Source organism: Malaya genurostris, chromosome 2 (genome assembly GCF_030247185.1).
Source record: "Malaya genurostris strain Urasoe2022 chromosome 2, Malgen_1.1, whole genome shotgun sequence".
In the NCBI taxonomy this organism is placed as follows: Eukaryota; Metazoa; Arthropoda; class Insecta; order Diptera; family Culicidae; genus Malaya; species Malaya genurostris.
In genome coordinates this window covers 1598179-1615004 of record NC_080571.1, presented here as the reverse complement: position 1 = coordinate 1615004, position 16826 = coordinate 1598179, and the positions used below count along the sequence as shown (strand labels likewise).

The 16826-nt window shown below is 41.5% G+C and overlaps 1 protein-coding gene across 3 annotated transcripts in view; it reads right to left on the bottom strand.

Annotated features, from left to right (window-relative positions):
- The window catches only part of LOC131432726 (histone-lysine N-methyltransferase ash1), a 44416-nt gene that overhangs the window by 13392 nt on the left and 14198 nt on the right, over nucleotides 1-16826 (bottom strand). For 2 of the 3 annotated variants that reach the window (XM_058599197.1, XM_058599196.1), the window contains exons 3-4: nucleotides 8564-9020; nucleotides 1761-8499 (exon numbers count right to left, since the gene is read on the bottom strand). In XM_058599197.1, coding sequence (XP_058455180.1) covers nucleotides 1761-8499; nucleotides 8564-9020 — 7196 coding nt within the window. The remainder of the gene's footprint in view (nucleotides 1-1760; nucleotides 8500-8563; nucleotides 9021-16826) is intronic. The other variant, XM_058599198.1, reaches the window with a different exon arrangement.

The following is a 16826-nucleotide window of genomic DNA, read 5'->3' as shown; positions in this document are numbered from 1 at the left end:
AATTCGAACATCAGTTCGGTTTTACATCTCATCCAAGCCAGTCGATAAAACAAAAACCGCTTACGTTCGGGACAGAAGAAACCAAGTACAGTATTGTGTAGCGAACAATAGAACGACCTCGAAACGAGTGAACCAAACGAACAAAAGCAACCGCCGACACGAAAGAATACAATTGTTGTTGACTTCAGGCAGTGCAAAATTCGACCTTCGATATGAGAACTTGAAGGTTTGCTTAAAGAGCAAATGCATCTTGACATTAAACGTGTGCATTTACTTCAATGCAATAAGACAAATAATGTTGTTTACATCCAGTTTTATAAAGAGTTGGATGCAATTCAATTCGCAAAATACAATAATAATGTGCACTATGTGGAGCACGAGAACATTAAGTACAGCATTCCAGCATATATGGAAGATAGTGCTATAGAAATGCGTGTGCATGAGCGTCACCGATTCATATATTCGCAAAACTTTGTCCCAATACGGAGAAATTCTCTCTATCGAAAAAGAAAAGTGGAAGATTTTTTCCCCGGTATTCTAAATGGTGTACGTTTATTACGCATACACTTGAAAAAGCCTATACCTTCTTATGTGATTTTCGGTCAAGATACAAGAATTCCGTGCGAATCACTTGTTACCTATGACACTCAGATGGCCACATGTCAATATTGCCAAAAAGCTGTTCACTACGGTGAGCCATGTGATAAACTGGACAAGGAGACAACTACACCAAAGGACAACAAGGAGATAACTACACAAACCCCAAGCAACCCCAGTACACCTGTGACAGCCGCCAACAACAATGAAGCATCCCCTTCAACGAAACCATCCAATGTATCCCCAATAGAACAAAGTACACCGGCTGCAGTTAACAACTTACCTTCCAACCAACCAGCAATTGCAACCAATATACAACAAGGTGCATCTACAGCAACTAACAACGAAAAGAAGGCGGAAATCGACAACAATACCATCGATGTGGTAATGGAAGACGAGACGAACCACGAACGAAGTGCCCCTCAATCCTCGCAGGAGGGAAATGGAAGCTCCTCTCCCCCTAGAAAAACGGGTGACAACGAGATCCAACTCAAAAAAAAATATTTAAAGAATCGGCTCAATCGGCCACGTAAACCTTGTACGCAAATAGGCCTGAACAACAAAAATATCTTTAAAAAAAGAATTCGAACATACTAGAACAGATAAATTTTAATTTGGTTCATTCTGAAATGACTCATTTTCACTTTCTATCAGTATCTAATGAAGCGCAGACTAGAAAAAAAACCGTCTTGGCTTCGGTTATGCGGCTGCGCAACATCAATTAGCTAGGAGTCATAAAAACAAAACCTTTTTATGAATACCCAGAGTTTGATTTTTCACTACATTGTATTTATAATCGTTTTATCATATTTAGAAACTAAGCGATATTTTTTCTCTGTACAATAATTCCAGTTGGAAATTGTTTCGGTGAAGTTACTCTTTCGGTCAAACGACTTTCGACGAAATGACCCGCTCCTGTTCACCGGAAAACTTTTGTATCCCACTCATAACTATATGTGAATCACTTCATAAGTTCAGTAGAGTACAGAAACTGATGAGTTAAACAAAAGAGTAATACCACGGCAGGTAGTTCTAATTTCGATTTTTAAACAATATCGGAGTTAGTTTTAATTCACTGCAATTGGAATCCTCAGAAAGAATGTACAGGTTCCGTATGGCTAGTATGCTAATAATTTGAACAGTTTTTCCTTATCAAAACTTACCTTTCAAGCTGGCGATTTCGATGCAGAGCTCCTTCAGCGCCACAGCAATCCGCGCGATCTTCTCCAGTTCGGGATCATCTTCGACGAATGCCAACCCGCGGGTACGCATATTCCGTGGACAGCGCAGGGCAGATATCTGTGATGCTAGCGATGGTTTCCCGTTGACTCCCGCCACTTGCCCGGGAGCCGGACTAGCCGATTGCGACGATGGATGTTCCGGCGAACGATCCTTCAGTTTCCGTATTTTGTTGAGATTTCGCATCAGGAAACAATGATGTTCCACGATCAGAGCGCGTTCCTTGACCGTCGGTGCAACAAAGTTTGGCAATGGTTGACCGTTGAGCTGCGTTAGTGGAGCATTTTTCTTTGCTTGACGTTTTCGTGAACGAGCAGCACTTCGTGGGCTTGTTTCGGTGGTCGAAATCGTTGGTGGATTGGCGGTTGTTGAAACAGCCACAGCCTCAGCGATGTTTTTCGCTTCGACGACCACCGGAAGCGGTTTGATTCGCTGGGATTTACCTCCGATAACACCGCGACACTGCTTTGTTTCACATTTGCACGGTTGTCCTTCGGATGGATTGAACAACGAGAAGTTATAGTCGTACGTCAATTCTTCATTGGCTGGAATATCACGGGATGCAAACAGGGCCATTCTAAAGAGCCCATTGACGGACCATTTTTGCATCTCGCAGTTTGGGGCGCACGAGTGATTAACGAAGCGACAGTCACTACCCATTCGGTGACCATCGATTACAAGGCCACCGGTGAGATTCAGACAGTAGTGATGATTGTCGGTGAGATAGATTGTTCGCATCCGTTCCTTGAATTCCTTATCGGTAACAACCTCTCCCAGGTATTCCATGATGAATGTTCCCTTCTTAACGCCCTCCTTCGAACGAATGCCCCAACCCTTCTGTTCGGTCATGAACCGTTCCAATCCCGGTGCATACTCGTGCCGCTGAATTTTCGTGTTTCGACAACGATCTCCGCAGGGACAGCTTTCCGTCATACATTCGACATATACTAACCGGTTTAGGCAATCGTCCTGGCAGCCGCTATCCGGCTTGCAGTTACACTGCGGATGATCGGTAGACGGGTTCGGCTTGACATCGTAATAAACGTTCGTTCGGATTTTTCTGTAGTTCCAACTTGCCACTGTATGTCGGGCTGTAAGTTTACCGTTGTCGTGTAACCACCACAGATCGAACGGCAATTGGAAGTCCCGTTGGGTTCTACGAAGAAACCGCTCACAGTAGGCCGGTGGCGGTAGAAGCGTTTCCGGTTGTACTTTCGGAATATTTCGACCAGACACTTTGCCGTCATCTTTGTAGCAATCGGAGAAAAGCCCGGCGGTGATATATTTTTTACGAGGCACTTTCTTCGTTTTACCATCCACAGCTGGCGAGGGAGTCTCGTTACGGAAATAATCCGGTGGTCCTTCGTCCGCCGGAAGCGGATCATGTTCCAAATCTTCCGTAGATGAAGCCGGCTGTATCTTCGACAGTTGAGTGATAGATTCCTCTAAGTCGAATTTATGCACATCCACGGGAACCAACGGAACAACCACTTTCTGTGCGGTCAGTTCCGTGGAATTCTTTTTCAATATTTTGCTCGGTTTTTCCTCGTCTGCCTTGGGTTCGTCACTTTTCATCCGTTTTAGCTTAACACTTGCAACTTCCTCAGGTTTTTTCTGTTCCTTTCTAATCTTGTCCAGGACGATATCAATTCTACTCGAAGATCGATTCTTGGAGTGATCCTCGTTCATTTCTACTATATCGGTCGGCTGTGGACTCTTCACAGTTTCAAATTGTTTTTCAACAGCAACGGCTGAAGCTACTGCTTTCTGGTCTTTTTTCGAAATGATTATCTTCACCGGTGGAATATCCAAGTGCTGTTGTTCCGCGGGTGGATCCTTAGTAAAAGATTTCCTTGCGGCAGCCGACCTAGTTTCTTTAATACAAGGCATTGCTACTGGCGTATGGTCTACCTCTTGACGTCTCGCCGTGTCAACAACGCTCATTCGCGATCGTCTCAGCTTGCTCAGCTGTTCGGACAAGGTCGGTGTAACGGGGATGGGAGGAGTTTCGGCAGCAGGTATTGGGGATGCGGTCCGTGGCCGGCCTCGTAGTCGACTCGGTGCTTTGGGGGAAGTTACAAGAGTTTCGGAAACAATCGAATGCTTCTGCTGTCTGGATATTGAGCGAGATTGGAGACGCTTCAGAAGTGGCATGGAATCTAAGCTGTCGGAATCTTCGTTCGATATCATGCAAGGTTGCAGTTTGATGACGGCATTCTTCAGTACGATTTCGTTGTCTTGACTGGCTTTCCGCTTCGCTGCCAACTCCATCGAGTCTAGAGCGATGGAACAGCTGCGGGTTCTGCGCACCGGTAGCGGGGCAGCACTTGCTTCAGTGGAAATTTTCGCTTTCTTCGGTGCCGGAAGCGGTAGCTTATTTTCCTTTTCTTTAGTCGTTTTGTCGCTTGTTTTGACATCACTCGTAGGAATTTCCGACGGTTTTTCTTTCGGCTTTAAGCAAAGTAGTTTATTTTCCTTTTCTTTCGCCGGTTTGTCAGTCGATTTCTCTACGCTCGGCGAAACTTCCGATTCTGGATGTTTGTCCTTCTGTTTCAAGGTTAGTAATTTTCTTTCTTTCTCTTTCGTTGCCAGTTTTTCGTTCGACTTACCAACATTCAGATGCACTTCTGACTCGGGCTGAAGTTTCTCTTTTTGTTTAGGACTCAGTAATTTGCTGTCCTTCTCTTTAGCCATTTTCTCGTTTGACTTCGCTACACTCGGAGGAACTGCCAGTGCCTTTACTTTCATGGTCTGTAACTTATTCTCCTTGTTTTTCGTTAATTTCTCATTCGATCTCGCTACACTCGGAGAGGCTTCGGCCGTTTCCGTTTGTTTCAAACTTTTCTTGGACGACTCTTCCTGTGCTTCCTTCTGCCTTTGCGAAACCTTTTCACTTGGAGTATGAGATTCAGGAAGAGTTTCCTTCTTTCTAGTGGATTTATCCGTGAGTGCTTCTGCCGGTGGCCTATCGCTTCGTTTAGACGACTTTTCAAGGCGCGGTGTTTCCGTAAATTTGTCTCGAAGTTTGGAAAGTTTGTCCGGAATAACGACAATTTTTTCTTTTTGTCTGTGACTTTTCACTGCCAAATCTTTGTCTGGTAGCTTAACCGGTAACTCTGCCCCGAGACGAGATTTCCTGTCTTTTGATTTGGAACTTTTTCTTTCCGGTTCACTTTTATCTCTGGATTTTTCTCTGAGTTGCCTTCTTTCTGCAGGAGCACCTCGTGCGTTAGGGGATTCTGCAGCAGAAGAAAGAGCTGATTTTCGTCCTCGTCCAGAACTACCCGTTGGAGTCGCGGCCGGTTCCCGTCCACTCATCGGAATTTTTCCTTGCAAACGTTCCAGACTCACCACCGACAAACGGGGACGTGTGTTCCGTTCGATGAAAGTATCTGTCGGTTCACCCTCCTTTGGCACACGGTCACAATTTTTTGGACCTTCTTTGTGGTGCTTTTCTTTAGCTGCCCTCTCTGCTTCCGATGGCACATGTTTCGTCAAGTTGGAAGAATCGAACAATTCAGGACCAACCTCCGGTTTCTGTTCCTCATCGGACGGATCCTTTTCAACCAATTTCCTTTTTTTCTTTTTGACTGTGGGAAAACCGGTTCGATTCGGTTTCTTGCGCTTTTTCTTCAGCAACAGATGGGCTCCTGTTTTGGTAAGAAGCGATTCAATTACTTTTTCGGAACCTTTTCTCGAAATATCCTCACCTTCCAGCTTGGAAATAGTTTCCTTCAATCGTGGACTATCCAATAGTTCGACTTTGGCAATCAGAGAAGGAATTGAAGCAGGAATCGAAAGCTCCAGATCGACCGTTGGCTCGAATACTCCCGGTGGAGGCGCATTGGCAGCTGAGGAAGAAGACGTGTGGATCACAGTAGGCCGAGCATGGGGCGTCGAGCGATGATTGGTTGCTGCCAATATATTGTTATCTGCCAGAATCGCAGTAACCGTGGCCGTCGGTTGTATTTTCGATACCAGACCTTCCAACCGGTTCTTCTTCCTAGAAATTGTTTCGCTCTTTTTCGGATGACTATGACCGGTATCGACGGCAGCGAGCTCAGCAGCCAACCTGGCTTCAACCGGCAACGGAGAATCGCTAGATTTGATTTGAACGATCTCCTCGATGATAACCGGTTCTGGTGATTTTAGGAGATGTCGCTTTTTTGGCGTCACAGCTTTTGTAAGATCCTTGGATGAAACGGTTACCGAGGCAGATGTCGATGAACCTGAAGCCACCGTCAATGTCGATGCTCGGCCACTCGCAGCAGCACACGAATGAATCACAGAATGACTCTTGGTCTCGTCCTTCTCTGCTCCGCTATCATTTCCCTTCGCCGTTTGTTCACTTAGTAGATAGTGTCGCTTCTTCAGTGGCAACTTGTGATCGTCAGGACTCTGCGTAGGTAGAGATTTTTTGTTGCGTCGCTTTGTACCCGTGGCAGCTGACGACGGAGATTCCACATGTTCCGAGGCCTTCCGTTTTTTGGTGGAACGCCCTTTCTGCTGATTTTTGGCAGCCGCACCGGCTAATGCAGCTGCCCCAATACCCAGCAATCCGTCCTTCGCTCTTCCCTCTGAGCTTATGCGGCACTGACTACCGAACGACTCATTTAATCGTTCGATTTCCATTCCTAGCTTGATGTCGGCCGACGATTTCCCCGCTACGGAATTGGAACGTAGCCGTTTCCTTTTCTTTTTCCTCCAGGGGTGTCTCGACCCGGCAGATCTACTGCTACATCGGCTCATCGTACTTAGCCTTCGCTGACGAATGGTCGTACCGGAACTCTTGACGGAAGCCGTATCCAATCGGTCACTATGGCAACTCTTCCGCCGACTTCGTTTGGAACAAACTGATTTGGCTGGTGAAGCTTTCGGGATATCCGCATTCGTTATTCGACTCAGCAAATCTTGACTGGTACTTCGCTGAAACCGTTTACTGCACTCCTCCGAGTTCCTGATAACGTTGGCCTTGGACAGGGGTAACTTCCGTACGTTGACCTTCCCATTATCCTTATTGCGATTGCTCTTGAGGAAGGCAGCGAATGAATTCTTCGGACTGATGTTGGAAGAAAAAGTGTCAGCGCTTCCGAAACGGCTCAACGAAGAGAAAATGCCCTTGAAGTTATTAATTGGAAGCAAATGATTGACACGATTCTTCGCCGTCAAAAGAGTAGGTATGTTACTGTTTTTACTGTTCGATTGATCGTTGGAGATTTGAAGTGCTTTGCTAAATGGGGCGTCTGCATTAACGGATAGTAAAGACTCCTGACTACTGCTGCTTTCCTCGCTTGTGCTCCCCAACGTAAGTCCGGCCAGCTGCAGTATGTCCTGTTCGCTAACACTCGAAGATTTACTGCTCTGGTTAAAGTTTTTATTGTTCAAATTATTATTGTTCGGTACCAACTTCTTTCGTCGTTTCCGTCGAACCTGCTTCCGTTGGCGAGTACTGCAGTCACTTCGATAGCCGCAGCTTTTGGCTTTGACGCTGTAATCACTTTTGTAGCCACAACTTTTTCTCGACTTCGTACTACAGTCCGATTTGTAGCCAGATAAACGACTTTTCCGATGACTGCTGCCACCGTAATCGCTAATGTAACCACTTTGCGAAGCCAACCGTTTACTGCAGCAAATCGTTGAATGACCGCCATCACTTTTATAGCCACTGAGCCGAGGTTCATGAAACTTTTGGCTGATGTCGATCTTTTTCCACAACGGATCGAGATTGTCTTCGGCGGCTGCTGCCGGTGGTTGTTTCTCTTTAGCGGGTCTACCTGGCTTTTTCTTGCCTCTTGGAGGATAGAGGACTCGTTCCGTCGCGTAGGTATTTCGATCCAAACTAGCTATGGTGTATTTATTCAGTGGCGCAACGACTGCATTCTTACTACTTGTAGCACCGCTACTACATGGTTCGGTTTCGGTGCGTCGCTTTTGACTGTTGGCCACTGCAATTTTTTTATCCGTTTTAGGAGAACCTGTGGAACTGTGCGTGGAAAGTATGCCCGAGTCAGGAGATTCGCTAACCGTTGGAGTAGGAGCTTTCGCAGCAGCAACGAGTGCCGTATTGCTGGCTGATTTCGGGGGCCTACCTCTTCGTTTTATAGGAACAATTGGCGCCGGCTTAGACGCTAGTCCATTTGCGTTAACTGCGTTGCTGTTGCTGTTGTTACTAGAGCCCATCATGTTTGCACTACCACCTTGACTCGGGATGGGTGATTCAGTCTTGATTTTATGTACCTCTGCAGAAGCTGCGGAGGTTGCCGTTTCTGCGGAACCTCCTCCACTACCGAGCATACTGGTTTTTGCCACAAAATCCCGAAGTAAACTAGAAGTGTACTGAGGAATAGCCGATGGCGTTCCGCGACAGCTTTCACCATCAGAACCACTTTCGGCCACACGCATAATCGCGGCATTCACCAGCGCAGGAAGTTCATTATCGGATGAGGAACCGGCATCGGCATCTGGCATCGAACCTGATGCGGGATGCGAGGAAGCCGGATTAACATCCGACAGAGGCAGTTTCTCTGGAACTGAATTGTTCTGTGGGCACGCATCCTGGTTGGCATCTCTATCCTTATCCTGGTTCTCATCGCTACTGGAATCTGAAACACTGGACTCATCACTTCCTTCACTACTGCTACTTGTCGATACACTTCGATTGCTCTGTAAAATACAATGGACATTAAATTCTACTGATCTAAGAAAATATTTCACTTCGACTTTCTACCTTCTTCCTCTTGACAAATTTGTGTTTTTTCTGTCCAGTTCCTGCCGAGTCATCTTTCTTGCTGCCGTCCGCTTGATTGTCGGAGCTGCTGCTGTCGCTGTCACTGTCGCTGAAATTTGAGAAACACGACGAACTCTCGGAACTGGAATCGCTTTTACTACTTTTTCTAGTCGATGTGCGACTTTCCGGTTTAGACAATGAAGAGCTTGTTCCTGGACGAATTTTCTCGAGACTCGCGGTTGCACTCATCGCTGCTAGTACCGGACTAATCGGTGATGCTACCACCGGAGCAGGAGCCAACTTCTGTACATCACTAGCCGATGATCCCGGACGATTCGGAGTGTTGATTGTGGCAGCAGTACTGGTACCGATCCCACCGGAAGGCGATGGGGTCGGCGTTGAGTTGGATTGATTTCGAGGGATGGCGATTTTCATCCGAAGCCCGGCGCTGTCGGAGCTGAAAACAAGAGTAAACTTAGTTTAGTTTCTACCAAATTTATTCACAGAATGGAATAAATTTCTGCAATTGATACAACAATCGGAATCGACAAATTGATTTGGAAATAAAGTGTGACTATTATACTCCCAAAGTTCCCAAAGATTTTCCAATTTGAAAGCTTTGCATGACGACGGCTTGAAAGTGTCCGTTAGCAACACAATTGCAACCCAAATCTAGATGGATAAAATCTCAATCTGACGAATAAAGAAGGATCGATTGCAACATAAATAAATCTTTCAGGAGTTTTTAAAGCAATTAAACCTAGTAGCTAAAATGGGAGAGAAGATATCATCATGTTTCATCTACTTTACGGAAGGACGACGACTCATCAGACTCTTCCATAGGTGTGTTACAGAGTTGGTGATTTGGACGTGTATGAGATTTGGGATCCTAGATATGTTGTTTATTCTGTGTGTAAACTTCAAGCGCATGTTTATACGAACGAGAGTAATATCTTTCAGTATTAAATGCATCAGCAAACGGTGCCGGAAATTCACAATATGATCATTACAACAACTATGGACAATATAAATAAACTGGAACCGTTCCAATCTATCGCGCGACACAGAATTGAGATTCCAGTTCAAAATACTTCATAGCCAGAGGTGGAAATAAGCCCATTTTGCGCACGAAAAAGTGAATTAAGATTTCCGATTGTTAATAAAAAAACCGAACACTGTGAATTTGAAAATTGGGTAAAAAACTAAAATTGTGATTATTTTTTTTTTAATTGTGGGAACTGTATATTACACAGAGTAGCAGCAGACCTTATACATACGCGCTCTTGTTATTGTGCTGAGACAAACCATGCGCAGGCGAAGAGCTTTAGCTGCTCTCACAAAAACTCGTTCGCGCATTTATGTACCGCGGTAGAAATTAATGTACAACGCTTTGTATGTTCTCAGCGCATTTAGCCAAGGGCGAGGTTCGAGTGCTCTAGTCGCATGAGAATACACATCGAAACCTGTGCTAATTAACTCTTCGATAAGTCCCCGATCACAATCTATCATTCATACAATTTTGTTAAAATATTAAACCCTACATTTTCTGGCATCACCCGAGATAGGAAAAATACCGGTCTCGCTATGGTACGGTTTACGAAGTTTCAACGCAAAAAAAATTGTTCTTGTTTGATACAAACCGTGTTCGATTTCGCAACCTTTGTTTAATTCGCGATAAAATGAATACTAAACGATGGGAAATGAATGCTAGATGAATGCTAGATGAAGGGTTTCTGAAAATAATGAGTTTGGATCGTAATCACATTGATAATGTTAATTTAACAGTTTTCACTGCGCAATAGATAAACGCAATGCAAAATTAGTAACAAAAATATACAACACCGAATAGTGATTATAGCGCCATAGGATTTTGTTTTACTTCCAGCTGGTTGATGCTGATGATGATGTTCATGCACTATTTAGATTAAAACTAATAAATCGCTATTTGACAAGAATTTGATTTATAGACGTAACAAGAGCGCAGCATTTGACGTAGCATTTGGCGCAGCGTTCGAATGGTGCGTTTGAATTGGCGTAGCAAAATCCTGCACTCCTGTTACTTCTGTGTATGATATTCTAGCTACATAGGATAATATTATAATAATCAGCTGCATAACACGCTTTGTGATTGGACATGTTTATCTTATCATTATAATCTAGGACAGGACCTGACAACTGTTAATCCACTTCTAGGACCAGTTTCGGACCAGCTCGTGATTGGTTGAAATTGACATAAGCAAGTATAAGTTGTTGCAATTAATATTACTGCAGAGTGGTAGAAAAAGTGTTGTTAGTATCGTCGGTAACAATGTAGTTCGACATTGCATATTTTGTTTTTCGAATCATTTTTTAAAAATTATTAATTTAAATAAAAACTGTCCCAGAAAGTATGGACGCACTTTGATTTCGTTGTAAATAATTCACAAGTGTTGGTATTCAAATTTTATTCGATATCCTCAATTGGTCGAAGTTGTGGGCTATTTGGTGCATTCATATCTTTTGGGGCGAAAGTGACATTTTTGGTAGTATACCATTCTACCGTTGATTTCGAGTAGTGGCAAGAAGCAAGATCTGGCCAGAATACAACAGGATCCTTGTGGTTTCGAATCATGGGTAGAAGTCGGTATTGTAAACATTCCTTGATGTATATTTCGCTGTTCATTAAAGCAGTGGTGATGAAGGGTTTCGAAATCTTACCGCAGCTACAAATTGCTTGCCAGACCATAGCTTTCTTATCAAATTTTTCGACTTCAATCGATGTATCGGACTGGTTTAACGCTTGCCTTCTCGCACCGTATAATATTGTGGTCCGGGCAAGGATTTGTATTCGAGTTTCAAGTAAGTTTCGTCGTCCATGATTATGCAGTTCAAATTTCCAGCAAGAATTGTATTGTACAGCTTTCGAACCCTCGGCCTGATCGATGCTTCTTGTTTCGGACTACGTTTTGGTTGTTTCTGCTTCTTATAGATTCGAAGATTCAACCCTTCTTTAGCACGAAGAACATTCGACTTCGAAGTGCCACATCCCGAACTGAAACCTCCTTTTTTTGCTCGAACGCCTTCAGTATACGTTTATCTAACTGAGGGTTAGCAGGACCCGTTTTCGGTTTATCCTCAAAGGTGTTATCCTCACCGAACTTCCTGATTGCATTTCGCATGGCTTTTTCACTTACTCCTTCCATTTTTGATTTTTTTTTCTCAGTGACAATTCGCGTTCTGTGCACCATTTGTACACAATTTTTTAATTCCGAATCAGACAGTGATACTGATAACGATGAAGACATTTTTGTATTCTAAGTAAAACCAAAATTTATCAAAAATCATTCATTTCAAAATTATTATAATATCTGCAATAAATATGTGACACGAAATGATTACTGTGAATCAAAAAATTAGCTTATTTCCACCCCTGCTTTATACTGTAGTTGCAGAACATCTGTATTTCGATTTTCTCGAATCATTCCGACCAAATGCACATCTTCCACTTTATATGGAAAAGTTGAGGTCGATCCAAATACAGAAAGAAAATTTGACATTCTGTCGGAACATTCGGACTCGCGATTGGAAAACATAATCGAGTTGTTCATATTTCATTTTCATTTTGTGGCCGTTGGTGGGAGCACAAGTCACTCCTTTGTTTTATCTTACCAATCTTCATCATCGTGTTCAGATTTTTGTCAGTGAACATTTGAAAATTTCGTTTTGTATCCGCTTGGATCTTGGCCCTGCTCTTCTATATCGTCTTTCATGTCTGAAGCGGTACAAACGATTATTGCCTCAACATTTTTAGAATAATCAAAAAGAATCTTAAACTGATATACTAATCTACTCTAATTGTTTCTTCCTTAGTCCATATTCGAAAAGAAAATTTACACACATCTCATAACACATGAGTTACTGCACAGATTCAAGAAAAGAAGGAATTGCTCAGCTCAGCTCTGAGATTTGTTGTTCTCTCTGTCACGTTTGGATATGTGGCACTTTTGGCGTTTCACAGATTCTGAATATGAGTTTCACAGATTCTGAATATGCTGCACAGATTTTAAAAACGATACAAATATTCACCGATTTCAGAAATCAATCACAGACTGACAGTGAGCCCCTAAGAGTCTTCAAAACAAAGAGCTCCTACAGAGCGGGCCCTTTTTTGAGTTGATAATTTCAACAACTTGATAGCCACCATTGCCAGCGCCTCAATCGTTCACAAGGAAGGATGAAGGATGAGGAAGAGAGGAAATGTTTATGCTTTACCTACTTTCCGGAAGGACAACGACTTATTATTCTCTTCCATAGGCGTAGTTGAAGATATGGGTAGGTAAGGGGTCTAGGATTTGCTCTAAGCTAGCGATGAGACCATATAAAAATACTTGCCATCTATTATGAATTCAAAATTCGAGTTTAAATATATAATAGCGTTTATTAACACAAGAGTGAAAAATAAAGAAAAACACAGTTTCCCCGTCGAACTACAGCATCATGCGCAAAACGCAAAAGCAAAACGTAATTGATTCGTGCGTTGTCTTTTGACAGGAACAATCTTGCTGTTCCATGCCGGAATTTTCCATTTGGATGTATTTGCTGGCGGCTACATAGCGGTAGGAATAAACCACCCGGCATTGCGTATTCGCTGGATGACTGTTTCGTTTTTCGACCCGTTTAACCGGTGTAAACAGGCAGAACGGAATCCTGTCAGCAGTCCGAATTCAATTCTAACACCACGAAAACCAAAGAACGTGTAAATTTAACCCTTTCGATTTCACTTTTGTCGTGAATACGACTTGCTTTACTATGGAAATATGTTCAGCAATCTATGATAAAATTTTCAGTAGTATGAGATAACTAAAAAAACTCAAAGTTGAAGTTTTCTAAAATGTTTGGTATGAACGAGCATGAAGGTGAAATTCAGTACCAAAACAAGGCGCGCAAAATTCCTGATAAATGAATTGAACCAATCGGTCAAAACCGATACTTAGAAATTCGGAATATTTTCAGTAATTAAGTATTACGATACGCTAGTAAAACTGGCACTGATTCTGAATGTATATAAACCATGAGTATTTTTCATTGAGTAATACGAGAGGAGACATATTTGTGCATTCGATGTATAATCAAAATGCTCTTGATTCTCTCGCCTATAGCGAAATTTTGCATTCTTTGCTACAGATCGAAATCTCGGCTTTTAAGCAAGAAATGTGAATGCTGAGTGTGATACTTGCTGTGGTCGACTGATCACCTATACTTTTAAGTGATTCATTAGAAACTCTTTAATACTCAAATACACGGTAGTTCCCATAGATAATACGAAAAGTAAAAATTACGCTACAACTTTATGAGTTGATGAATCCGATCAGTATTTATGAATATCATACAATACTTTTTTAATATTTCTATGAATTTCGAATATCCAAATTCAAACAACCAAAACGGAGCAGATACAAGAAATTTGGTTTTATTGTATCCTCTTAGAATAAATTTATGACCTCTTGGTTTTGTATTGTATGTATTTCTATTAAATTTATTTACTTCTTTTAAAAGTAAGCCTAGAATTAGCTCAAACTAAAGAAAAATTTTCCGAAATGTAGAAAAGCACTTCATTCGTATTCTTGTCATCCAGTTATGTCTCTGACATTAACCACCCGTCTTTTATTTAGAGATCTCAATAACTGGCGGAAACTATTTTTTACGAAAAAATTTGACGAGAATGAAAATTTTTCACGCCTGCTGCAAACAAATTATTTTGCGCGATTTTTTTCTCTGTTTTATCTGTCGTTTGTTCAGTTCTCAACCTTTTTAATTTTTCCTATGGCTCTCAGGTGATCGAAAATGGCTTGCCGATCAATAGATATAGTGATATAAATGACGTAAAAGACAAATTGATTTTTTTTGTCGTGAATACGACTTACTTTTCTATGGGGCGCCTTTTCAAAATTCACCCTGTGGAAAATGGAAAGAAGAACGAGTTGTACTTAACCCAGCAACATAATTTTTGCTCCATGCAATTGAAAACATGATCAACAGTTTATATTTTCAGTATTATGAAATAGGTACAAATCACTCAAAAGAATAGTTTTTTTTTAAATTTTTTTTTTGTACCAACCAGTATCAAACACTAATGACTTTTGCTTGTATTTCTCGTGCTCGGGTGTCGGTTTCGGTGCAATTGGTGACATTGCATTCTCGCATTACCTACGGAGTAGGTATAAAATGTAAAAATTTATACGTTTCATTCATTCTAGTGGTACTTCTGCAGGCGACCATTTTTTTACTTTCTTTTGTCTCGTCTCATTAATTTATGTATTACAAGTGTGTCGTGATTTACTCTTACTTTAGCGTAGGTACACCGTTTTAATTCTAAAAATAAAGAAATGATATCTTGAACAATTCACACGATCTATCTATTTATCAGGATGATTTTATATATTCAGAAGTGTGAAGAAACGTGTTAATTTTATTCGTATTCACGTCATCCAATTACCACCCACTCTGACATTATCCACCCACTTTTTTCTATCAGCACAATTATTTCAGCAAGTAAATTCATTATTGCTGATATTTTTGATTTGGGGAATATTGCTGAATCAATCTGTCAAAAATACGGCCAAATTCGTGGCAGGAATTATCTGAGAAAATATGTTGAAACCGGTGCTCACATGTTTTGACGGATGAAGAAAGATCATCAAAGTCTCTCCAAGAATTCGATAACTTTCCGATGCCTTTTTTTAGCAAAAAATCATGCTCTTTATTTGGCTTCAAATACGACATGTTTAACACGAGATAAAAGTATGATTTCAGATCGAAACCACGTAAACAAATATGATAGTAAGAAGTGGGGAGGGAATTCAATCAGCGAAATTGCCCTTCAGCTTCGAAATATATTTAAATGAAATTTAAGGTTTTACTTACAATCTGAGGAAACCAGCCATTATTTTCTTTATAGTTTATTTATATCCGACTTTAAACTAATTTTCGTCGTTCGCCGGAGCCACAAAAGCATTTTTCTACGCTACTGCTTGATGAATCTTCAAGAAAAAACATCTTTTTGTTTCTAGAAAAATGTGCCAAACAAATTGAATTTGAAGATTGTAAATTACCCCTTAAGCGCCATCTATTGACAACAAAACGGTATTTTAAACTTCCGCGCCTGATAATACAATTTTGCAGTGGCGTCTCGTGACAAAATTTACGGGTTGTGGTATGATATCAGATGTAACAATTCGTTGTATGTGAAAACTAAAGATTGAGAAATGGATATTCGCTAGTGTTTTTCAATACACTGAAATAACGATATACTTTTGGATGGGATTTTTTTATTAAACTTATTTCGTATGATAGATTCAATAGAAGAATTCAATACTCTGCACCACGATTGAATCTGTCAGTAGCTTCATCAGTAAAACCGCTTCGACGTTGCAATTGAGACAGCCATTTGTTTTGAACTACTATAAGCATAAGCAATTATTGACCACCATGCACAAGTAGCTGTGGGTGAATTTGTGCATATTGTAATGTGATGATATTTGGTATCATCCGACTTGCTTTCATCGAATAAATAAAGAATCTAAAAAATAATTGAATGCGGATGGGGATGCAGTTAATTCCTTCAATTTGACCGGTTGTGCATTGCACGAATTGCACAAGAGGACGAGACGCCATTTCTATTTTGGATTTTAAATACGGCTTTTTCATGAACAACTTTTTTCGCTCATAAATGGTACTACAAAATTTTAAAGGATAATTGTAGTGGAAGAGGTTCCCGGCATTCCACCGTAACTTTTGACAGAAAGCAGATAACTTCATTCCGACAAATGTCATGTGTGTGTAATAGCAGCACGTTCTGTTTGTGCCGAAAATCAACAAAAAAATTGACTTATTTTATAGTATTAAATTGAATAGCATATTTGGAAAGGTATGTGGATTGAATATTTATGAGGTGAAATCGATCTATTTCGTGATTTAATACCGGATGCTATCAAAATTTTCGCAACTAAAGATTTTTTTTGTCAATTTCAAAATTACCGGTTACCGGTACCCCATTTTTTCGACAAATCGTTAGTGATATGCAGGCTGCTGTCGAGAAAAAATAGGCCAAAGATGCTCCGGCTAAGAAAAAACGTGGAAGACCGGCCAAATCAACACCAAAGGCGTGGTGATCCAAATCATTGGCCAAAAGAGCCAAGGCGAAGTCACCATCAGACAATCGTCCAAAACGCCTCCGAAAAAAATAAATTTGTTGTTTTGTTGAATAATTGCAGTTTTAACTTAT